This window comes from Phaenicophaeus curvirostris, chromosome 6, assembly GCF_032191515.1.
Source record: "Phaenicophaeus curvirostris isolate KB17595 chromosome 6, BPBGC_Pcur_1.0, whole genome shotgun sequence".
Lineage (NCBI taxonomy): Eukaryota > Metazoa > Chordata > Aves > Cuculiformes > Cuculidae > Phaenicophaeus > Phaenicophaeus curvirostris.
Window position 1 is genome coordinate 11,853,926 of NC_091397.1, and position 26,322 is coordinate 11,880,247.

The 26,322-nt window shown below is 41.9% G+C and overlaps 1 protein-coding gene across 1 annotated transcript in view; it reads right to left on the minus strand.

Annotated features, from left to right (window-relative positions):
- ADARB2 (adenosine deaminase RNA specific B2 (inactive)) overlaps positions 1-26,322 on the minus strand; it is a 334,574-nt gene that overhangs the window by 65,511 nt on the left and 242,741 nt on the right. The window contains exon 4 of the mRNA XM_069859323.1: positions 9,363-9,477. Coding sequence (XP_069715424.1) covers positions 9,363-9,477 — 115 coding nt within the window. The remainder of the gene's footprint in view (positions 1-9,362; positions 9,478-26,322) is intronic.

Genomic DNA, 26,322 nt, shown 5'->3' on the forward strand with positions numbered 1-26,322 from the left:
CTAGGTTTCTAGCAAGGGCTTTAGTCCCCCTAGGAGACACACATGTCCCATCCTTAGCAAGAAAGCCTGGGGGTGCACGAGCCACCCCATGATCAAAGAATCCAAAGCCAAAGCCCCTCTCCTCACACCAGGCTCGGAGCCAGGCATTAATCGAATTATTCTTCCTGACTTCCCGCTCCTCTCTATTTAGCCTTGGGACAGAGCAGAATACTATTTGTGCTCCAGAGCCCTCCACCATTTTCCCAATGGCCCTGAAGTTATTCTTGATGGTTTTGGTCTTTTTGGTTTTTAGATCATCGTTACCAGTTTGGACTACTATCAGAGGATAGTAGTCTGTCTTGTGGACCAGGGAAGGAAGTTTTCTAGCTACCTCCTTCCCTGATGCCCTTGGTAAGCAGCAGACCTCTCTGTGGAGCGGGTCCAGTCTGCAAATGGGTCCCTCTGTTCCTTTTAGGAGGGAGCCCCCTACAACAATCACCCTCCTCTTCTTCTTGATGGAGGATGTTTTTATCTTTTTCTGAGGATGGTGCGGCCTAGGGAAAGATTCTAGGCTGTGGGAGCCATCATCCTCATCCTCAGGGTTGGATTCCACCTGCAGCACCTGGTACTTGTTCACCAGGGGGATCTGGGGTTTTGGTGTCTGGGTGAGGGGAGCAGGTTTCTTTCATCTGGCAGGAACTTGCTGCCATTCCCCATCTCTTGTTCCCCCAACCTTGCAGTTTGCAGGTGGATGGTGTTTGGAGACACCAGCTCCATCAGGCTGCTGAGTTAGTGAGAGGGCACTGCTCCACTGGTCTATCTCCCTCTCACACTCCCTGATGGTCCTCAGCCTCTTTACCTCCTCTCTTAACTCCTCCACCATGTGAAGGAGTTCCCCCACTCGAGCGCAGCTTTCACAAGTGGAGCCAGTAACAGAGGCACGAGCTGGTGTGGGAGGGGGGCACTGCCTGCAGCCCAGGCTCTGGGTAGCTGCTGCACCCACTGTGGCTCCGTCTGGGTGGCAGCACCCACCCTGCCTGCTGCAGCACACGGAGCAGCTTTAACCTTCTGCCGGATGGCCACCATGGTCCTCGGTGTCTTCTGTCTAGTCTCTAGGTCCTCTCTGCGCCCTGCCTGCTCCAACCGCCACTCCAACCGCCCCACTCCTCTTTGCCGCGGGGCTCCCAGGGGACCGTTTAAATCTCCCGCGGTGGCTGCCGGGACCGCCCCCTCCCGTCAGGCACCGCGGGACCAGCGTGTGGGGCTGTCAGGACCCCCGCCCCCGCCTGGGTTTTTCTGGGATTTTCCCGGCTCAGGGAAGCTCCCACCGCCTCAAAACGTCCCCCCCACCACAGAACTCACCATCCTGCTGCCGGGTGCTGCCGAAGAAGCTTATATATATATATATAAAAATATATATAAATCTATTATAATATATTAATTGATATCTGAATAAAATATACGTGTTTTTTAATATATATCATATATATTAACATAATATAATATATTAACTAATATCTGAATAAAATATTTGTGGTTAAAATATTGTTTGGATCATCCAAGTCATTGACTTCACCCATCAAAACCAACTTTAAGATACTTCTTAGAAAAATCCCACACACTTTCTTCATGTAAAATTAAGGAGTCTCCGCACACGTCCTTTGGCAAGTACAGCACATCCCGGCCCTCATTTGCAGACCCAAGAGTTCTTGTCGGGGGCACACGTTGTGGCCAACAGAGCTCCAGAAATCCTGCACAAACCCTGCAGCAATGGGTCAGTCGCTGTTTAGGTCCTGCTGCCTTTACCAATTCATAGAAACATAGAATCATAGAACCATAGAACAGTTTGGGTTGGAAGGGACCTTAAAGATCATCCAGTTCCAACCCCCCTGCCATGGGCAGGAACACCTCCCACTGGACCAGGCTGCCCAAGGCCCATCCAACCAGGCCCTGAACACCCCAAGTGATGCGGGGGAGACTTGGGGCAGGGTCAGGGGGGTTGGGGGGTGGGGTCCAGGGGCAGGGGGCCAAGGCCAAGCTCTGTTCCTTCTCAACGAGAGAAATGGTGAGAGGGCAGAGCTGGAGCCCTGCGAGCCTGAGCTTGGAAAGCGAGAGATGGAGATGGAGAAGATGGAGGTGGACATGGAGATGGAGGAGATGGAGGAGGAGATGGAGGTGGACATGGAGATGGAGATGGAAGAGATGCAGGTGGACATGGAGATGGAGATGGAGGAGATGGAGGTGGACATGGAGATGGAGATGGAAGAGATGCAGGTGGACATGGAGATGGAGGAGATGGAGGTGGACATTGAGATAGAGGAGATGGAGGTGGATGATCAAGTGGAGTACATGGAGGTCGACCATCAGGTAGAGGACGAGATGGAGTGTGATTATTTTAAGAATTGTGATCTAAAAATCCAAACAGAAAACCATCCCCATAAGCCTACCACAGAGGACCTAAAAGAATGCAATTCACAGTCAAATGAAGTACATTTTTAATTATTGGATGACGTTGTCCATGTGAAGGCTTCTCAGATAAACTTGTGTTACTTCTTACATGCACAAGAGTCAACCTGATAAGCAGGATTCTGCATCAGCACACAAGGGGCAGATTCCTGTTATTAATACCATGTGAGATTTGGCAGCTCCCCCAGCTTTCCTACCTGTAAGAAGAGGGGTAATACCCCCCCTTTCCATAATGGGAATCCCTCTCAAATCCCTAAGGATCACTGCAAGATCATTCAAGTCAAAGTATTGTTACAGGGCATTTGATGGCCAAACAGGCTTAGGGAATGCTGTACTTTATGTTAGTAATGAAACATTGATGGAAATGGAAACTGTCCACGTGCACCAACAGGGAAACAGTCTTTGAACGCAAAGGTTGTTGTGCAGCTCCCCAGCTGATCAGATTTGACAGAGCTTCTCTGAACCCCATGCAGCCATGCCAATTTAAACCAACTCAGGAGACAGCCTTGAGTTCATTAAGTTTCACGTGTGTGATATTTTAAGAAAAGTTAAAAAAAGAGATTATATTCTTTACTCGTAAGAAATTCTGAACAGTTGGCCGTCCAGTGATTGCACGGCCGCTCTGTGCCTTTGGCCACTAAAGGACATGCCCTACGCATGCGCTTTCCCGTCTCTCTGTCCACCTGCAGTTCCCACTGGGAAGAGCAGCAGAAGCCTGACTTGAAAAGTGAAATAGAACCGGTTAGATTAAACTAAATATACCTCACGCATGCTAAGTCTTCACATTTATCAAGCTTGTAAAAAGAACCATGAGCAGATTCTTTAACTTGTAGAAAACACGAGAGGTGGTGCTGGCCAGTGACTGAGAAGCTTATGGGACCGTGGCTGCCCCGGGAACTGATAAAAAGGCAGAGACTGCCAAGGCCCCCACAGCCTGGGACACAACAGCAACCAAGAAAATAAGTTTTTACATTCCTTACTGCAAAAGTTAGGGAAGCAAACTCTAATGCACATTGACAGACAGCTCTGCTCCTCTTCCACAGTGAGGTACAGATGATGCTGCACAGATTCCAGAAGGTCTGGACTTGAAGCACCACGATCTGCATCCCTGGCTGCACACCCAGCACTACACTAGGACTGAAGCCTTCGTGCCTGGGGAAGCTACACAGGGCAGGAGCTAAGTGTCCCCACTCGCTCAGCAGCACTGAGCCTCTTCACCAGGAGCCGTGATGCTCAAGGCCGCCTGTCATCCAGCAGGAAGGAGAGACAGGGACAGACGGAAGGTCCAGCAGGCCCTGCCTTCTACAACGGGCTATGAAAACCCCAATGCTTGGGCCTCTACCTCAAGAAAAGACTCACTGATACTCATGGAAGATGTTCCAGCAACATTTAGCAACAATAACAACCTGTTATTGTGAGGACAATATCTCCTAGAAACCCCACTTCTGGGGAAAATTTCCATTAAAAAATTAGTATCAGAATAATATGTATATATATTAATTAATATAGATTAATATATATTACTATACTATTCTATATAATATGTAATATATATAATATATAATACATTATGTATATATAGTAATTTAATATATTAATATCTATTATGTATACATATTAATATAATATATTAATATCTGAATAAAATATTTGTGGTTGAAATATTCTTTGGATGTTGTTTACATTGTTTATACATAATATATATAATATATAATAATATGCGTATATAATAGATATTATATATTAATCTATTATAATATATTAATTGATATCTGAATAGTATATACTTTTAAAATAAATATCATATATATTAATATAACGTAATGTAACGTAATGTAATATAACATAACATAACATAATAATTAATATCTGAATAAGATATTTGTGGTTAAAATATTGTTTGGATCGTCCGAGTAATTGATTTCACCCATCGAAACCAACTTTAAGATGCTTCTTAGAAAAATCCCACACACTTTCTTCATGCAAAATTAACGAGTCTCCGCACACGTCCTTTGGCAAGTACAGCACATCCCGGCCCTCATTCGCAGACCCAAGAGTTCTTGTCGGGGGCACACGTTGTGGCCAACAGAGCTCCAGAAATCCTGCACAAACCCTGCAGCAATGGGTCAGTCGCTGTTTAGGTCCTGCTGCCTTTACCAATTCATAGAAACATAGAATCATAGAACCATAGAACAGTTTGGGTTGGAAGGGACCTTAAAGTTCATCCAGTTCCAACCCCCCTGCCATGCGCAGGGATACCTCCCACTGGACCAGGCTGCCCAAGGCCCATCCAGCCAGGCCCTGAACACCCCAAGTGATGCGGGGGAGACTTGGGGGGGCAGGGTCAGGGTGGTTGGGGGATGGGGTCCAAGTGTGGGGGGCCGGGGCCAAGCTCTGTTGCTTGGCAATGAGAGAAACGGTGAGAGGGCAGAGCTGGAGCCCTGCGAGCCTGAGCTTGGAAAGCGAGAGATGGAGATGGAGAAGATGGAGGTGGACATAGAGATGGAGATGGAGGAAATGGAGGTGGACATGGAGATGGAGATGGAGGAAATGGAGGTGGACATTGAGATAGAGGAGATGGAGGTGGACATGGACATGGAGATGGTGGAAATGGAGGTGGACATGGAGATGGAGGAGATGGAGGTGGACATGGAGATAGAGATGGAGGAAATGGAGGTGGACATTGAGATGGAGGAGATGGAGGTGGACATGGAGATGGAGGAGATGGAGGTGGATGATCAAGTGGAGTACATGGAGGTCGACCATCAGGTAGAGGTCGAGATGAAGTGTGATTATTTTGAAAATTATGATCTAAAAATCCAAACATAAAACCACCCCCATAAGCCCACCAGAAAGGACCTAAAAGAATGCAATTCACAGTCAAATGAAGTACATTTTTAATTATTGGACGATGTTGTCCATGTGAAGGCTTCTCAGATAAACTTGTGTTACTTCTTACATGCACAAGAGTCAACCTGAAAAGCAGGATTCTGCATCAGCACACAAGGGGCAGATTCCTGTTATTAATACCATGTGAGATTTGGCAGCTCCCCCAGCTTTCCTACCTGTAAGAAGAGGGGTAATACCCCCCCCTTTCCATAATGGGAATCCCTCTCAAATCCCTAATATATCTTAATTAATATACATTAATATATATTAATATACTATGATACATATAACATACAACATATAACATGTATTATGTATATGTATTAACATAATATATTAATATATATAATGTGTATATATTAATATAATATATTAATGAAAGTCTTTGACATTTTGTAAGCATTGTCTAGCATCAACCCTGTTTTATCCGCAAATCAAAACACAATGAGGGAATTAACTCCATGCATCATATGCCTGAATAGGCATGTTGTGAGGTGATGGTTTGTGTTTGGCGTAATGTTACCCAGACTGCCTCTTCCCCAGGTGAACTTATGTTCTCAATTTACCAGATGTGAACCCATCATATCTTTAGAGAAGTCAGAAGAATTGCTGCAGATAGTCAGTATGCAATAAGACTTAGATTCCTATAATGATACTGTGCTACAATGGCAAGTGTACTTAGTGTGCTGCTTGAAGATATTCTGTGAGAATATGGCTTGTTTTACATGGAAGATTTGAATGCAATGCCTTCTTGTTAAAAAAAATTTCCTAGAGTCAATCAAACAATTTTTTGATAGAACAATCTTCTCTGAATGTCTTTCAACAGAATTAGAATGTGTTAGATGACTGGAATATTTAAAATACATTTTAGCTGGAGAACTGTTAAATAATTTACTTCAACTTTTCCATATTTTGAAATGCTTAGTTCAGGATCTGTTATGTTAGTGTTTGAATTATTACTATATTCAAGTATTACATTACTTCAGTTAACATCACATCAGCTGGTATCCAGTGTGATAATTTGTTCCTACTTAGGCACAGTTTTTCAAGGTTATCTTGATGTCTACCAATCAAATGTTTTGAAAACTTACTTTCACAAAAATGCATTGAGATTTTAACTTTTCATCATAATTCAGAAGAAAGCATATCTAAGTACATTTTACTGCCTTTTTTTCTGACTAGCAATGTACTGTGGAACATCCACAGTCAGTCAATAATGTAATTTTCTACATTTTTTTCTTTATTCTACTTTGGAATTTGCCCTGGGTGCTAAAGCATAAGTCAATTATAGAGCCCAAATGTAACTCTCTTTGGTTTCCCTGGGAAACTGAAATGGCAGAAAAAATGTCAGAGTTCAGCGAAAGAAAACCAATCTTGTACACTTCTGTTTTGTCTGTAAAGATTTTGTATTATCTTAACAGCAGTTATCAGGGAATCACATTGTGCTTTTTACCTGCTTTGTCTGAAAACTGTACAAGCACAGAAAAAATCCGTTTCAAGTCAGGATGACATTAAATTGCAGTGAAGGTAAAACCAAATAAATTTTGGCTGTTATCATTGTGTATGGTACCAAATACAACAAGACATTACCAGATTTGGTTTTGTTGGTGTCATTAATAAATTTCTGGCATAGATCTAAGCATTTTGTGCCAAATTCTATGTTAAGAAGAGATGAACTAATACTTATTTGAATGTTTTATATATGTATAACTTGTTTAAGACATTTTTGACAGAGTGTGTTGAGATCCTTGCTATCTCTGGGAATGATGGCGGGGAACAGACCAAAAATCTACAACTTCACTACAGAAAATAATGACACAAATAGCAAATGATTCATCTTGCCATGGTTGGCAGACATTCTAGTGCTGGAAGGAACTCAAATCTTCCTCAAAAATGTACCAAGGCAAGTCTGCTTCTAGCTTTGTATCTTCTGTGAATCACCTCATATCTGTGAGTTTCTGTTCTAGGCTCCACAAAACCAGTAAGGTATTGACAAATTAGATGGCTGACAGATTGAAGGAATTCATGGAAGAGCCCACACTGGACCAGGTGGATGACCAAAGGAAGCTGTAACCTCGTGGGACGCCTGCCTGGACCTGGAGGATCCTGCAGGATCCTGGCAGGACCTGTGGGCACCTGAAGAAAGGAGCCCACACTGGAGCAAGTTTTCTGGCATGACATGCATCCCTGTTGGGGATCCAAACTGGAGCAGTCCATTTTTGGATTACACCCCGTGGAAAGAACATGTGGAAGGGATCCACACTGGAGGTATTCATGAAGGACTGCAGCCTGTGGGAAGTACCTATGTTGGAGAAATTTGTGGAGGAATGCCTCCTGTGGAAGGGATCCCACTCTGGAGGTGGGCGAGAGTGTGAGGAGTCCTCCTGCTGAGGAAGAAGGAGCAACAGAAACAACATGTGATGGACTGACTGCAATGCCCATTCCCCATCCCTCTTTGCCACTCAGGAGGAGGAGCCAGAGAAATCCAGAGTAAAGTTGAGTTGAGGACCAAGGGAGTTGGTTTTACTTCTCATTGTTCTACTGTGATTTGATTGGTAAAAAATTAAATTAATATCCCTGAGTCAAGTCTGTTTTGTCCATGGCAGTAACTGGCGAATGATCTCTCCCTGTCCTTACCCTGACTCTCAAGCCTTTAGTTATATTTTCTCTCCCCTGTCCAGTTGAGGAGGAGAGTGATAGTGTAGCTTTGGTGGGCAACTGGCATACAGTACTTTGTTTAAATCTGATGAGTGCAACATCAGAAACTGAACTATGACAAGGCAGCAGGTGTGCTGCGTCTAGTGGATATCATTCCCGAAGTAAAATGTGCTCTCCCTTTTATTTTTCTTGGTGCTAAGTATGTCTCCTGTGGTCTATAGGACTTCTACACTATGTTTTGCATTTGTACAACATTAAGTCTTTGCAGTACTTAAGAAACAGAAGTCTTACCCATTATTCCAGATCCCAAAGTAATATAAAAATTAACAAAACCAAGCAGATTAAGCAAAATAAGAAATTCAGCTGAGGAGCAGTTCTTTTGCAGCCAGAGGTGAAAAAGACTCCTAGGTCAACTGCTGTACTTCTAATTTCAAGAGAGGCTTTCTCACTCTTTTCACATCAGAAAGGAGGAGACTAAGTTACTCTGCACATAAATCTTAGCTGTATTTTAAGTTCTGTGGCTGGAAAAGATCCAGCAGATAATTCTGCCTCGCAATATTCACAAATGTCCCCATTGAATCTAGCTATGTAATTGTTGAAAAGAAAGAGTAAGATAAGTCTGAATGAATTATACGTGCCTTTCCCCTCTGAGCTTATTCTTTCAATTCTAAACTCAATCCAGTGCTCCACGCATCAGGGTGAGAATGAAGTTCATAGCAGCATCTCCACTGCTGACATCCTCGTAAATAATGAGGTGCCCCAACTGAGGTATGCTCACAAAGAAAACCATCTGTGCAACAGTTTCATCAAAGGACTAAAGCTTTCTGTATAGTACATGTCCATTAGTTAAATCGTAAAAGGAATGAATATAAAAATTTGGCCCTGCTGATAAGCCTAAGTATTTCCCATGGTTAGAGCAGAGCAGAATTAAAATTACTTATAGTCTGGGTTCACATCTTTTGCTTAGAAAGGAAATGGACTTTGTTGTCAGTCTAAAACAAGGTTTATGGTAGTTTTGTACAACAAGAACTCTGTTTTTTCCAGATCCATAAAGGCAACTGATAAACAATGCAACTTTTTATTGATAATTAACCCATATATTAGGAAATGCAAAATCAGACAGAACTGCGTTTTGTCCTGTAAACAACGCAATGTATGGACATATTTATTAAAAGACCATTACCTCTGTTGCCAATATTTTTTTGTGTGAACTTACTTGAAGTGTAAATATTTAATGCTTCTTTTCTCTGCATTGCTATTTATATTTCTGTGTAGGAGTAAAGGCATCCTTCAATACTGTGGACCAGGTAAATAATGTATTACTTAGCCATGAAACATGCCACAAGAAAATAAATGAGAGGATCTCTTACCTTTGGTCATCACAATGCCTGCAAGAGTTTTGTGGCGTGCATGCATGGAAGTGAAATTGTCTGTCAGCTCCTGGAACTTCTGCGCAACCATTTGGTATACAGAATCGGCAAAATCCTGAAAGACACAGTTAGAAAGAAATTTTTCACTTTGTTGATTGAAGAACCTGGGCATTTCTGTAGATTAGTCACCTGCTGACAACTGCTGAGGGGTCCCTTTTAAAATTAGGCACCACCTACCTGAGCAAAGATAAAAGAAGTACCTCTCTGTCGACTATCCACATCCTTCTCAGAAATGACTAAAGTAGCAGAATTAAAGCTAAGAGTCATATCGGTTAGGATTACTGGTAAAGGGAGAAGATTTCAAGGATGACTGTTTTCCTTCCTCCTACTTGTTGATCCTGGTTCAGTTTATAGGAAATTTGTTAGTTCTTAAAGCATGTTATTGTAGTGAGCTGAAAAGGGGGATGTGCATCCAACCAAACCAGTTATTTCCATGACTCCGCTGAAATTTAGCCCACTGAAGCCTGAGAGCTGAGCTGAGGCCTGTGTTATAGGTAAGGACCACCTATTTCTGCATTCAAGATGAGTTTTTAGTTATGCATTGCTGCTGGGGTAAAATGATCAGCTAAGGAGTCTAGGCTGTGTTTAGTGCCATCAAAGGAGTGCAATAGTCCTTTAAAGCCATTGGGAAGAAAGGGAGGGGAACCTCTGCTTGCATATCATACCAAAGATGTTGCTTGCACAGGTTCACTGGTGTGCAGTAGTGCTGAGGCAGCAATCTGCCATGTCTCCTCCTGAACACAGCAGATTTGTTGAAAGGTCATGTTTTCCCATGGTCTGGTCTCTGTAGAGACTGTGTGGTCTGAATCCTCAGGTCTGAATGAGTCCAGCCACGAGGGAGACTTCTGGGAAGCTGGTTACTGAAGCCAAGCAGAGTAAAAGCTCTAAAAGTGAACTCTGCAGACAAATATGGATGACTGTGAACCTATAACAGCTCTGCTGCTCCTGAGAACACCACTACTTGGACCACTTCCCTGCTGCACCATTTATTATCTTTTCATTTACTTAATCTCTGCACTTTGTTTGGCACAGAACCTTTCAAGCATACATCAGAGATAAGTCAGAGGAACACTGTGAACATGATTTGTTCTTAGAGTGCTTTGCAAGTCTAAACATAAAAAAAGTAAGATCCAAAGGATTATTCTTTTTTAATAATTTAATTTCTTGTGGCAAACCAAACTATACCTACAAATTCTTCTGGGAGCAGATCCTAGTGGCTGGAGCTTACTCTGGGGTGCCCACAGGAGACCTCCTGGCATCCTGTAACCTGGCTAGCTCTGAGTGTGACCGTGCCTTTGTTAGGAAAAGTGTCTTGACCAAGCAACAATTCCAGTTTTTCTCCTGGGGGAGGTCCTGGTAAAACAGCCTCCCCTTGAATTCGTCTGGTTTCTTTAAGTGGGTTCATGGCAGACATGGATGACACTCATCCTGAAAGATCCACAGCCAAGCAGAAGTAAGGAAATGTATTTAAGAAGATAATTTCCATTCTTTTTCTCCTAAAACTGTTAATGTTGATGAAAACATGTTGGTGAAAACACAATATTTTAAACTGGGAGAACACACTGCTATTTTGTAGAGGAAAGCAGAATCTGATTCACAAATATTGGTAACACTACTGCCACTGAGAGCCTCTGCAGGCTGTATACCATATGTTTCTACAGTTTGTTGTAGAAAGTCAGGTCAATTTTTTAAACATTATTATGGCAAATATAAACCCCCCTATTTAAATAAAACATAACAACAATTAAGCAACATAGTTTTCATAAAACTGGGTATATTTTTTTGCAAGTGATTCTAATTTGCTCAAGTACATAGGAAATAGGATTTTTTTGACACAATAATTTTTCTTTGTTTTACTAACTGCAGCTTTCCAAGGTATTGCTTTGGGAATGAACCATTTGCCCAAAAAGACAGTTTAGTATAACATGGAATAAAATGTGCTGGCTTGCTGCAAAAGAAGGAAGGAGCTGTATAAACCCTTTCTGGGAGATGCATGCAAAATTCTACACTAGAATTAGATAAAAACTAAGAAAAATTATCAAGAACAGTTTGACAGTTCCTAAATGGAATTTCACTTTGACTGCATTTATACCTCTTCTAATCTAATTGTCCACAACCACCATGAGCAAGGCTCACATGGTTCTTCTGAAGGATGAATTTTGGGTCAATTCTCATTTGTCAAGCATCAAAGCACCCTTGTGATATAAATGCAATTACAGTCGCTTTACAGATGAATGAGTGAAGGCTCTAAAAGGGTGAGGGACTGGTCCAGGGGAATAGCATGGAGCCAGGCACAGCCAGGTGTTCTGATTTCCTGATGCTCTGGCTAAGCGCTCAGTGCTGGAACACTGCTTGTCTTTCATAATATGAAAGTTTGTTTCCAAACTTGTTTTCCCTACTGAAGGGTGACTTCATCCATAACGGAAAACTAAAGTGTATTTGCAGGATTGATATAACTGGGTCCCATATGGTGGACTGAAAATCTGATCAGCTTTATTTAGACTAGAAAGAAAGAAAAAAAAAAAGAGAGTATCTCAATAAAACTATCTGCACCATCGTTTAAAAAAAGAATCAAATCACAAATTCCATCTTCTGCAGTACTGCAGTCCTGTCCATGCCTGCATTTCTAGCATACCCTCCAAATCTACATCCCAGGGCATTTTGCACTCATTAAGAGTTAATTAGCTTAGAGGCAAATGCAATTCCTAAAAGAATCATTTTAAAAATGCTAAATAGAACAAATAACTTTTAACTTTGGATTTAGAAATCCCTCCAGTCAGAGCTTTCTTTACTTCATTTGGCAGTAGGTTCCAAAGCCAGAAGCAAAGAGACTCACTAAAGGCAAAATAACGACATGACTTCAGATAACATTAGGGACGATAAGGAATTTGGTATTTGCTGATCTCAAGGTGCGACCTGGGACATTAAAGAACAGAAAATCCATTAAATGTGAAGCCTCTTAGCTAAAATAAGTCAGGCGAATATTTTTCATCTTGAATCCATTGCCCAAAAGGATGCCAGTGAAATTAATAAAAGCAAAGTACTGACATACATGAATATATGTAGGATGCAGGAAAACCAACCAGAAACATAGTATTTAATCTGAGAGGTCATTTATAGGCTATCATACTGCCCCGAATTTCCAAATGGATATTCCAAAATACAATGGAAAGGAGGAACAGCAAGGGTCTATTTCTGCAGATGGAGAAAAGTAATAAGTCAATAGATACACAGCTCAATCCTAGAAGGGATTTGGTACCCTGAGGTTTGATACTTGTAATGCAGCGTAATTGCAGGGCCTTGAATAATCTACCCCTGAAAGCTGTTCTGGTGGTAGAACTGGGGTGGGGTTAGCTTCCTGACCTATACCCATGAGTTACAAGAGATACAGAGGGCTGCCTTCCTCTCTAACACACAGCAGCTATTTGGCCTGATCCACTCATGCACACTGAAATCAGTGACAGAATTTCTGCCTATAGAGAATCTTTAAACTGGACTTCAAAGTTTTTACAAAGAGGAAACTAGTCACAAATATATCTAATGCATACAGGACAGATATGGTGGAGATAAGAGTTGGTACTTTTACCCCTGCTCAGTTTAGAATCATAGATTTCATTTCAGAGATTCTCTTGCTTTACTATTAAACAATAATTCTAGGCTTCTAAAAGATATCCAGATGATCATTCCTGATGGGATAAAAACCAGAAATATCCAACTATTAATGGCAATTGTGAGCCATCACAATCATCCAAATGTTGAACCTTTGGGATACAAGGTAGACTGTTATCTGTCATCATAAATAACTTTAAAACTGTAGACAAAAGGAGCTATTCTTTTGTTATTCTCTATTATCAAAACAGGTAACCTCAGAGAAAAGTTGCATTTGGTGATACCACAGTCGCTGTTGCCAGTTAGGAGTGAAAATAAAAGCCTCCATCTGGAGTAAATACAGGAGCCAAATACATCTTGGCACCTGCTGACTGAATATTAGGTTGGTAGTAGAAAAAGGGAAAATTTCAGAAGATGGGAACAAAGAAGGAAGAGTAAGATCTTGCCTCGTGAAAGAAAAATATTAGCACAATTAACAGAGGTGTGTGCAATTGCTCTGATCATGTAATACCACAGAAATGGCAGCCTGGGGCAGGGAAACAGAGCAGAAGAAAATAAAAAGATACAGGCAGAACTCTGAAAATTTTTACCAAGGCACATGGAAGAACAAGTGCTCAAATGTCACTCAAGTGCTGGACCTAGGGAGGACTTATGAATGGGTGTTAAATTTCCTTGGAAAACTGGGGTCTGATGTAAATGTCGATAAAGCTAGTGAAAATATGCCTGACTTAAGATGCTCCAAATAAGGATCATTCGGCAAGAATGGGAGTTCAAGCATGCCCATGCTCAGGCCCAAGCCGAGGGTGAGCTTGGTCACGGTAGCTTTGCCTGAGTTTTGTGAGGAAAAGCCATGACTCTGAGGAAGAACCGGTCTTCCAGGTATTGAGTTTCTTTTGAATCCCCTGTTTTGGTTTGCCTGTTATCAAAATCTTACCCTCCATATGTCCTCACATATATTGTTCTGTACAGACAATACTTGTCTTGGAGCCAATTTCTTTGTGATCAAAACTTTGCTTGGTCTTGCTAAATTTGTGAGTGATATGAGTAAGGCAAACAAGACTGACAGACCCAGTCTGAGGGGCAAATCTGCTCTCAGTTCCACTCAAACAATGAACATTGCCTAAATGCCTACTGTCACTGGTGGAAGCATCAGTTACTTGTTCAGAAGAAAGAAAACAATGCTACACTTTTCACTGCAAAAAAACCTCTGAGATCCTGCAGTACTTAATGAGTTATATTTAACATATACAAGGCGGCTGGAAAAATGAAAAATAGATGTCATTACTATTAAAAGTGCACTGTGTTGTCTGAAGTATTCATCTGCCCTTGATTACCGTATGAAATTACTTGTGTTATTCACAAAGGAAAATCAGACTTTAGACCATGCCATCACAGAGCTAAAAACTTTCAGTCATTTCTCAGCACTAATACTTCAAATGGTATAAATAATTAAATGTGTTCAAGTTTGCAGTGGGAGTCTTCAGGGTAAAACTGACATTCAACGGGAGTATTAAGGATATTAAAATCAATAGATTATAAAGGAGAAAGCCTTTAGTAAACATTTTCTATTGAAATCTTGTCTTAGGGTTTATAGGGTTGAAATATCAAAAAGGTTAGATTTGCATATGGATGGGAAGAAATATTCTGCTATACAGACATCACCAAAGGCTCTGCTTCTCCTGTCTCCCAAGTACTTTATTTCCCAGAAAATTACTGACATTGGGGGTAAATGTTGAACACGATGAATGGGGATTGGGTTGAATTAAGTTCACAACTCCCTTCACTGATAAAAGGAGATGGACACTTAGTTCTTTGTACTGGCCGAAGGGAGTACACGTGCTCACTGACAGCAGGAATTTGTATTTTTTCCTGTGGAGAAAATTCACTGTCTAAACAAGAGGGGAGGAAAACATAGCACAGAGAATATCAGCCCTGGGGCACTGCTCCTGGTCAGGGTGTGTAGCAAATTGCTACACAACACACTTTTCCCCAGGCTTGTAAATAAGTTTGCTGTAGCTAGTTGGAGATTCATCACTAAGTGATTGTACCCTTGAGCCAATGAATTAGTCAGGCTCTTCCCAGGTACTACATCACCTTCAAGATGCAGCCTTGAGAAGAGGAATAGCTGAGGGTTGTGGGATGCCCTCTACAATTAGTCTTCTAGCATCAAGAGCTGTTGGCAGGAGCTCCTCCAGCAAGGTGGAAAGGGCTGAATGAGGACCTAGAGGAAGGGACAGGCAGGGGTGACCTGCGGAAAGAAGTAGGGCAGTGGGTTGCAGGCTGGGTGCATTCCTTGCCCTGCTTCCTGGCACCCACTTGTTTTGCCCTGAGTCCCACCTCTCCAGAGGTACAAGGGGATGATTTTTACCCACTTCTCAAGGGAATGGTGAGGCAATTGGCAGTGACGATGATAAGACTCTGCAAGCAGGCTCATGCAAAGACTTCTGCAGCGAGACTGGAGGCTGCAGGCCACAGCTCATCATAACTCAGCCTTCCTTCAGCATGCACAGACATTTACAGAGTATTACTCAAAGAACAAGGCACTGCCAGGGAATTCATCATGCTTCTTTCCTTGAGATGTGCTGTAATTATTTCTCTCTGATCATAACTCCTGCAGTATTGATCATTATGCCTGGTTTTGGCTTATCCTTCAGGGCCAGCGTATATGGGCTTTGTTTTATCTTAGATGGATGTGGTTTTATTTTGTCCGGTTATATGTTTTCATTTCAGCTGACCATGCTCTCATATCCTGTGTACATCCTGATTCAGAGGGGGTCTTCTGTTCATGCTTCTCAGAGGAGATACAGGTAGCAGCTGAGCACACACTCCCACTCTGAGCTTCTAATGAAAACTCCAATAACATGCTCCTGACACTGAATATCCTCATGGCTTTTTTTATCATACTGATGGCAAAGATCAACTGCTCCTATTGATTCCATCAAAAGAATCGCTTTTGTCCCCCGCATCTGTTCATAGTCCTATTACAAATGTTTTAGCTACATAACATGCTGAGCTACCACAGTGAATTCCTTATTTCTGTAATCATCAAATGTCCCAAATTTGCTCTGCATTCATGAAGTGGCTTGGCTGACCTCAGCTGACTGGGCCAACTCATCCAGGCTGTGAAATGGGCTCCTGGGCTCAGAGGGATTATTTGTTGGCTACTTCTCTCTCTTCCCCTCACCCTGGCTGGAGGCTGATTGCACTGCTAATTTCACAAGCCCCACAAAACATATTTGCCACCACACCACTACTTATATCATTAGTGATCATTCACTAAATATCAGCACTGTGATGGCTGCTATGTGAAGAAGGATTTGAAGATTGTCCCTGTGCAGCAGATGAAAGAATGACAAAATGCCCCAGAAGATTTCAGAGTGGGAGTCAGAATAGAAAATTCCTTCTTCCACTTATTTGGTTTTTTGGGTTTCCCAGTAAACTTATGGCTTTAGGAAAATGATAGCCACACCCTGTCCTGAGTTTGGGAGGATACAGCATGCATGGAGATATAAAGATGAGACAAAGGCAGAATTCGGAGTTAAGGTCCTCCCTTGGTGAATCTCTGCACTCCTGTTTGGGAGGTTTCCGAATTACTTCTTTGGGCATTAGATTTAACCCTATTCTAATGAATGTGAGGTCTGTGAGGTTCATAAATCCAGCATATACTTCAGCAATGATAAAGACTGCAGTAGACGTATCACTTTTGATGTTCCTTAAGTGTCTAAATGCAAGCTAAAAGTCCTTCAATGTGTCTGAAACTTTTTTACAAGGGAACCCAAAAGTGTCCCAGTAAACTTTAAGTTCTTAAGCTATGAATAGCAAAGAGGTATTTTGCCACTGTTCACCAAACTTTTTCTTAAAATATCGCATTTTTTTTGTCATTGGCAGTGCAGTACAGTTGGAAGCCTGTGGCTAGCAGCGCTCCCCAGGGGTAAGCACTCAGCCCAGTTTTGTTCAATATATTCATCAGTGGCCTGGATGTGGGAACAGAGTATATCCTCAGCAAGTTTGCTGATGATACAAAACTGGGAGGAGTGGCTCACACATGAGAAGGCTGTGCTACCATTCAGCAAGACCTGGACAGGCTGCAAATTGGGTGGAGAGGAACCTAATGAAGTTAAACAAAGGCAATTGTAGGGTTCTGCACCTCAGGAGGAATAAGCCCCCGGACCAACACAAGTTAGGGGCTGACTGGCTGGAAAGCAGCTCTGTGGAGAAGGACTTGGGAGTCCTGATGGTTAACAAGCTAACCATAAGCCAGCAACGTGTCCTCGTGGCCGAGAAGGCCAATGGTGTCCTGGGGTGTATCAAGAAGAGTGTGGGCAGCAGGTCGAGGGAAGTTATGCTCCCCCACAACTCTGTCCTAGTGAGGTCATATCTGGAGTATTGTGTTCTGTTCTGGTCTCCCCATTTGAAGAAAAAGAAAGGAACTAGTGGAGAGAGTCAGTGGTGGGCCACAAATATGATCAGGGGACTGGAGCATCTCTCTTATGAGGAAAGGTTGAGCGAGCTCAGTCTGTTTAGCCTGGAGAAGAGGGGACTTTATCAGTGCTTACAAATATCTAAGGGACAGGTGTCAAGAACATGGTGCCAGACTCTTCTCAATGGTGCTCAGTGACAGAAAAAGGGCCAATGGACACAAACTGGAACACAGAAAGTTCCACCTGAACATGAGGAAGAACTTATTTACTGTGAGGGTGAAAAAGCACTGGAACAGGCTGCCCAGGGAAGTTGTGCAGTCTCCTTCTCTGGAGATATTCAAAACCCACCTGGACACATTACTGTGCAACCTGCTCTAGATAAACCTGTTTTTGCAGGGGGATTGGACTGCATGTTCTCCGGAGGTGCCTTCCAACTCTTGCTGTTATATGATTCTGTGATTTGTTTTCACACGAATATCAAGTTTGAAATGGGGGTGAAACTAAGTTTTGATGGAGCATGTGGAGAGGGATGGACAAATTTAGAAACTGATACCAGTGATGTAAATTCTGCTACAACGAAAAAGCTTCTGAATCTGCACATAGGTACTACTATGTGATCCCATAAGTTAGATTAATCAATGTTAAGTATCTCAAAAGAAATTTGTAGCAACAGTAGGAAGTATAATGATAAAACAGAAATTCATTCTAAGAGCTCAGTGAAAATAATTGGTCTATTTTCTCAATATATTCTTTGGCTACAGGGAATCAACCAAACTTAATATAATGCATCTTTTTGTTTGTTTCAGAAACCCCTGGAGTGACTGAAAGAAAGTAGAACACATAAAATAAGCATACTATTGAAAGAGAGAATGCTGTCAAATCCAAATGCCCCTGTTCCTCCAAAAAGTATGGGTTTTTATTTAGTGGGAAAACACTTTGTATGTAGGTTTAATTAGAATCTTTAAATTCGCATTACTGTGTTAATGTTAGGATGCTAACAGATGAGCCCCTCTGTTTGTGGTTGATTCATTGCTGTCTGCATTCATCTTGCTCTAAAAAGATGCTACCAATAAGTACCATTTCAATGAATTTAGAGGAAACAAGCTTTTCCACCGACATTAACAGTTGTTCCCTAAAGGAGGCCATGCTAAGTTTCTAGCTTTGCTTCTTCTGAGTACAGCTCTGCATTTATTACTCTGGTAATGAAGAATGTCCACACCAATTTTGCAGAATCATTCTTGAAGTCAATACTGCACCTGCTAACAAACCCCAGAAAGGAGGGGTTGTTTGTCTTCTTTTCTTTTACTGATCCTTAACCCAAAAGCTTTCTTCCTACAGAGGCACACATAAGGTTGGCTGCAAGTGCTGAATAATTCAAAACAATGAAGTAGTTTTCGCTTTACAGCCTTGTGCCTGCTTTAGGACAAGCCTCAGGTGTCAAGCTGTTGTACAGAACAGATATTAAATTAGCATGAATGGGTTTTCTTTAACTAGATAAAAGCTCAATAAAGCCACCAGTGCCTAGGAATGGCTAACTTTGTAAAAAGGCTTTTATGCTTTCTATAAAAAATAGATTTTAGATTCATATTATGAGCCATCACTCTTTAATAAAATCAATGCTTTATCTGAGAAATTTCAGTCTTTCTGTTTTCTGTTTCCTCCCTTTATCTTTCTGAGGTGCATTAACCTGAATATCTTTTGGAAACTAAAGGTGGCAAAACCCTTGTCACATATAATACTCTAGGCTGTCTGAGGTCCACTCTTTTCCAAAAGCCTAACCAGTTAGCAGCTCTTGGGTAAATGTTCAAAGCAGGGAGAGAACAGTGCTTGCTCAAATCCCTTGAGCATCACTTGGAAAATCTACGCCTGTGTGTTTATGGTTTTCATTAAGGGGCTGCACAATTAAGAGCCTTCCCCATCACACATATGCTTTGTTAGATAAAGCAGAATGCAGGCAGTGTCCAAAACAAATTTAATCTATTCTGAACTGCTGATCCCAGCAAGGCACTGCACAATTCAACTTTCTGAATCACTGCAGAGCAAGGCATATAATACATTGCGTGGCAATTACTATACAGACACTGGTATTTTTCCTTTCTTGTTGTTAAAGATCTTGCTGTCATTTGCTGTAATGATTCTTGAAATATGGCTGTAACCTTGCTAACAACCTTTCTCGTGGCTGGGAGGGGCGCTAAGGCAATCTACATTTCATGTTACCTCATTCTTCTGTGGGCTTCTCCTCAAATGTGTAATTAGCAGGGACAGTAATCATCAACTACAGTGGCTTTGTGCCAGGAGAGGCAGAACTGTGATTTCTGATGAATCCCGATTGCCCCTCAAGCAACCAACAAAGCCTTTTGGGATTAGTGTGTGCCTGGGGTGAGGGCTAAAACCTGTCCCTCCCTGACTTACTGACCCTTACTGGACAAACAGGAGGAATTATATCTGAATTATATCTGCTGAGAATGTGCACGTAAGCTAAAAATTCAACATTACTTTTGGCCTATACTGTAAAAAACAAACATTACTTCCCCATTACTCTCCCCTCGATCTTCACTCAAGAAACTCCTAACCAAGTGTCTACATCTAGAAGCTTGGTAATAGCCTTTTCAAACACTCTTGGGCAAAACCCATTGCTCAGCAGATATGTCTTTGAGGAAGAGCACAGCAAAGGACTGAGCACGGGGCCAGGGGACTGTGGAGTTGCAGTGCACTGGTTGTCCTCCACAGCATGAACTTCCTTTGGGGCCATACCTGTGAGAGGGGTGGAAAGGGTCTGCCCAGAGATAAGTACAATGTTACAGCTTTCACTTATAGCTCAGATTTTTTTATGGCAATTAAAAACTCTAAGAAAACTTCCTCATCATGGGAAAATTGCTTCAAGTGATTTATCCACTACAATCAATAAAATAAGAGTTTCTTGGAAGAAAAGGCAAAGAATGAATGGATCAACCCAGTAATTAAATAAAAACTATCATTTCAATTTATTTAAATACACAAATAAAAATCTCAAAGGAGCTTACCTACAAATTGACTAAACCCTTTAAAATCCATGTCAGAGAGGTAAATATATTTATTCCTATATAGTTGATGATTAACTTGAGACACTCCCAGCTTTAATATTTTGCTTAGTTAAGTCAGTGCCAAAGATAAGAAATAGAATGTGAAGAATAGAATTCTTCCTTTACAGCAAAAAAAAGGGTGCAATTCAAATATGAATAAGTCACAGAATCATAGAATCACGAGGTTGGAAAAGACCCATCAGATCATTGAGTCCAACCATTCCTATCAAATACTAAACCATGCCCCTCAGCACCTCATCCACCCGTCTCTTAAACACCTCCAGGGAAGGTGACTCAACCACCTCCCTGGGCAGCCTGTTCCAGTGCCCAATGACCTTTTCCATGAAAAATTTTTTCCTAATGTTCAGTCTAAACCTCCCCTGGTGGAGTTTGAGGCCATTCCCTCTAGTCCCGTCCCCTGTCACTTGGGAGAAGAGGCCATCTCCCTCCTCTCTACAACTTCCTTTTAGGTAGTTGTAGAAAGCAATGAGGTCTCTCAGCAATGAGGTCTTTTATCAACACGCCATACCTCTGGAAGGATATCTTTAAGGTTCTCTAAGGTGTCTAGCATCACACATCTGGGCTCCTGTATACAGCCACAGGGTAAGAAAGAATGTCCCAAAATTCAGACAGCAATTCCAGAGAGAATAGAGGAATACCCAGCTTCACACTCAGCTCTCAATAAATAAAACTGAGTCATTGGTTAGTGTTTTTAAGGTAATTGCTGGATGTTAGCTCACTTGCTAATATGCATATAACCTAAAGGGCACTCCAATAAATTACTTTCAGCATGTTTCTCTCTCCAGCTCTGCTCTCAGTGCTCCTCAGCAAGGATGAGCTGGTGCACTAGTCTTGCACTACTATTTTAGATTTATGAAACCATCCTACCAAAACCTGGAGTTGGGTATGTAGCATGAAAGGCCTACACAAAATTCTTGGGTACAAGAGCTGACTAATACAGACAGCAAGGTAAAATGTGGCTTGGAGCCCCTGAAAGTGGTTAAAGCAAAAAAGTGAAGGATTTCAAGGCTGTCTACCACTGCACCTTTGTCTTCCTGTCTTTCTTCATCCCTTCTCCTCCTGTGATTATGTGTTTAACCATTTCCCCCACTCCTTCTGTCAAGTAAATCTGTGCTTAGACTCACAGAAGCATTGTCTAGGTGGTCTGGAAACCCAGACAAACTATTATACAAATTGAAGTCTGTCCAGTTTCTGATAACACCAAAACTAATTTATTTTTTGTTTATACTCCACTACCTTTGACAAAGCTTCCTCTAGAGATTTATATCTCCATCCTTACTGCCTTCCAACTGTTTGTCAATTTTTTTGTTTAGCAGCCGACAAAAGAAAGAAAATATCTGACATCAACCTTGGAAGAGGTACTGAGTGCAGAAGTTTTTTTTTTAGATGTGATAAAATCTTGCCTAAAACCATGTCCAACCTTTTCAGTAGAAAGTCCAGATGGCTTTGCAGCCTGTACAACAGACTTTATTCACTGATGCTTCTCTAAGTGTCAGCAGGGTGTTGTCTTCCAGAACTAGTAAATGTGCAATGAAAGGCAGCTTGGAGGGGAGAACTAAACACAAACAAAAAAATTCCTCACTTAAATCCCCCTGCCTCACCCCCCAAAAAATCAAATTAATCTGAGAATTTCTAAAAGAATCTGACTGAAAATTCCCCTCGGGTGGAAAAAGGCTTTGCAAACAACTGGAGGTGTAATGGATGGGGTAGCAGTTCAGGCAGCTCCAGCCTGAGCAGTGATTTATGCACTCACTGCCAACTCCAGGTCACCCTTGCCTGCATTGCAAATATTTCAACTGCAGTATTAGGACCCTCCCCAAGTTTGTATATAGGCTTCAAACTGCAGCATCTCTTAATATTGTTTGCACTATGGTCAGGGCAGGGGGTGGGTGGAGGCTCAGGAATTCAGGTTGAGTTTCTGTCCCCTTTCCCAATCTGCAACACAGGAACATTTTGGTGAAGCCATGCATGTGACTTCTTTAATATAGGTGGTGGTCAAAGTGCTGTTTAATTAAATTTATGGCCAGCCTTACCATGGGATTAGGACTGTCCTGCCCATTCCTTCACCCTGCATAGTGTCCAGCTGTGACCTAGGCAGTTCAGGGGGACAAGCAGTAAAACAGTCCTGCTACATCCAGCACTGGCCCCACTGGCCCTGATAGCAGCCGAATCCTACACTCGGCAACACGAGCATGGGAGGGCATCTTCCTGCTACACACCAGGAGAAAAAGTGCCTGCTCCTGGTAGCACTTCTGGGACCTCCAAGGTAATTAGAAATGGTAAAAAGCTTCAATCAACATGAAGATCATGGAGCTATATTCAATTTAACCACCATCCGTGTGATATTGGTGGCAGTGGTTAATATGGCAGCCACCTCATTAGTATTCCTGGTTCTGTTCTAATTGTGTAGCCTTGCAGTTAGCAAGACTCTTGCTCCATGTCTGCACAGAGTTTATCCCAAGATGGGTGTGCTCCTGGACCAGAGGGCATTGGCATCACTGTAAGGCAAATAATAAGTGATGGAAACAGTGGGGAGATTTCTTAGAAGAGAGAGAAAAGGAGAAAAAAAAGAAACCGGATGCACACAAAGCCCTTCCAACATGTCTTCGGCTTTGTTTCTCATTGACACACTAGTCTTGTTCTGAGCTGACAGCCGTTGTCCAGCTTTTGTCAGGTAATTAATCTGGGTAGTTCATTTTCACAGGTGAGTAGCAGGTTGGCAAAGTCTCCTCCAGCAGTGTTGTTTTTGTTTTTTTTTCTTTTCAGAGTGCGTGGGCATGAAAGTGTGTGTGTGTGTGTGTGTGTGTGTGTGTGTGAGAAAATGGACACATAACACACTCCCCACTCTGGCTGGCTGTTTATTCCTTCCTCATTGCAGAGTTATATGCTGCAGGTATAACTCCTGCACTTTGAAGGATAAATGGAAGGAAACCTCAGACAGGAACTTAAAAGCATTAGACTTGCTTTTATTGATTACAACTGACAAAACATTAAAACGAACGATTTCCCTTGCCAAGGCTGAGTAGTGCTGGTCTGACCGATACAACAACTTCTGTGTCTGTTTAGAAAAGAAACTGATGTAACGAAACAAAAAAAAAGAGAAGGAGAGAGAGAGGGAGAAGAGGGAGAGAGAAGGAAAATCCATCATATCTCTTAGCAGAGAAATGGGGGTGATCTGCTGCATTTTAACATTTGGTTAGTTGTGAAGTAATGCAATAATAATAATAATAATAATTTGCCCGCACAGCAGTGACAGCTAAAATGAGCACATTTTCTTTTTTTTTGTGATGCAGACAGTATTCTGCAAGGTCACTGAGCTGGGAAGCATGATTCTGTGGTTCTTGTTTCAGATAGGAATGGTTGGACCTAATGATCCAAGAGGTCTTTTCCAACCTGGTGATTCTATGATTCTATTCTATGATTCCATGATCATGTCAAAGTGCCAAAAGACCCTCTCACCAGAGCTGTATACCTTCAAGACATCCCTGAACTCCACAAAACCACTTTCTTCTGTTTGATGGTTTCTCTCCACTTATGCATTGTGCCCCAAGATACCTATCTTGATAAATGGCTGGGTAATACATGGCTGGGCAACACAATTGCACCTTAGAGTCTCCGTCCTCCACAGTCAACACAGGCTTGCTTTCTTTCTTTTTCCTTTATATTCCTTCTTTCTTACAGTTCTTTTTCCTTCTCCTGAGCACTCTCCACTTTACCCTGAGTGTTTTGGGCTGTTTTTTCTTGGTGAACATTTCAGTAGCTACACCATTTCCAATGGCCAGTCCATGCAAGACCCTGAGTAATGGCCACATTCTGGTCAGCTCTTCCTTGAAGAGACTATTTCTCTTTCTTGACTGTACAGGGAGCCCAGAGATACTGGCTCTCAGAAGCAAATCAAACCGCTTGTCTCTCTTCAGTTTCAGTGCTGTACTAACAGTGAATAGGTACCAGTAGTAAGTGATCAGAATAAAGTGATTTCCTTACACCAGAAAATGGAATAAAATCCCCTCTTCTAAATCCCATTTAGCTCTACATTCATTACACTGCCATGCTTTTGTAGTGAAATTTTCAGATCCTGTTGAAATGTCCTAGATATTAATTTTCACTGCCAATAACAAGAGTCCTATGCACTTAACATTGTCCTTGGAACACAGTAAAAATGTGTTTCAGCAGCTAATGAAATTATCACAGACCCAGCGACCTGGAAAACAAACAGAATAAGAAAACCTTACTTTTGTTGTTTAAAATTATGTGGTACAGCTGTATTTTGTCACATACTTCATTTATATATGTGTATATATATGCATATGTCATGCCAAATTGTAGATTGCCATTTTATATATATTAAGGTGGTTAAGGAGGCTTTTTTTAGCTGACATTTCCAACACACCTCAACAACTGTTTTTCTAGAATCTATGCCACATGTCATGTATTTTATGGTTTCTTTTGCATATATAGGGTTTAACTGTTGGAAGACTAACATTCACTGGCTAACAGGGATGTGGTAGTGTTATCCCTGTTTTGTCTATCCAGACTTTAGCATCTCAGGCTTTACTGCTTGTATTACGTTAATATTATTGTGCAGGCATACTAAAAAAAACACAGAACAAACTCTCACCAATAAGATACAATTATATCTTCCAAGGCAAGGATGATGGGAAATCTCTCAGGATACTAAACTGGGAGACACTTGAGGGAATTTACTGACATTGCAAAATATAGTGTTGTACCACAGAAAAAGGACATAACCTGAGCTTTTCTTGGGTATTTAAGTATCAGAATTGCATAGGTAGATGGTTGGAGGCCTTCAAAGAACTCAGTCTCATTGCAGCCCCAAACTAGATGAAAGTTTGTCCTTTTATGTTACATGATGCCCAGGACAGAAGTCTCTAATGCTTTTTGGCAGAGACACAAGAGACTTAGTCAGAAGGAGTAAGGAGTAACCGTCTTGTTGCAGCAGCTATCCCTGTGTCTCAGTTTCTTTTCCTGCATTTATCTGCCTGAAGAACCCTAGGTATAACCTCTCTCATGTATCACAATGTTGGCACACCAGCAATATGGCACAGGTTGTCCCAGCCCTTCGCAGGCAAAATGCAGCTATAAAACCAGTTATTCAACATCAATGGGAGATGATACCATAAAACCATCTGTCCGTCTGTGTCCCCCTGCATTTTAAAAAAAATAGCCTAAGATGCTAATTTTGCCTTCTTGATTGTCCTCCTGGGAAGGTGGAGGGGTACATGGACCATCACATCTTGCAGGAGGGAGGACAACCACTTTCCATCATGTGGGTCCAGCTTCAGCTGTTTGCTTTGTGGACAGGCTGGTGACAAATCAACAGCCACAAGCTCTCTGGGGAGGTACATATCTGTCCCACCAGAAGGATACGGCAGACATTGACTTGTACATCCCTGGTTGGAGGCAGCCCTTGGGGAGCTGCCAGCAGTGTCAGTGCCATTAAGAACTACTTGTTTGAAGGAGAAAAAGGCCTGCTTGGGCTTAGGGAGACCAAGGGCTGATTCTGGTTCTGGTTCAGTACATGGCCATGGCCATTGAACAGGTGATCTTGAGTTCTATTATAATAGCACATGGAAGAGAATCGAGTGATCAGGCCCAGTCAACACGGGTTCATGAAAGGCAGGTCTTGCCAGACTAACCTGATAGCTTCCTATGACAAAGTGACCTGCTTACTGGATGAAGGAAAGGCTGTGGATGGATCTTCCTGGACTTCAGTAAAGCCTTTGACACAGTTTCTCACAGCATTCTGCTTAGGAAACTGTCAGCCTC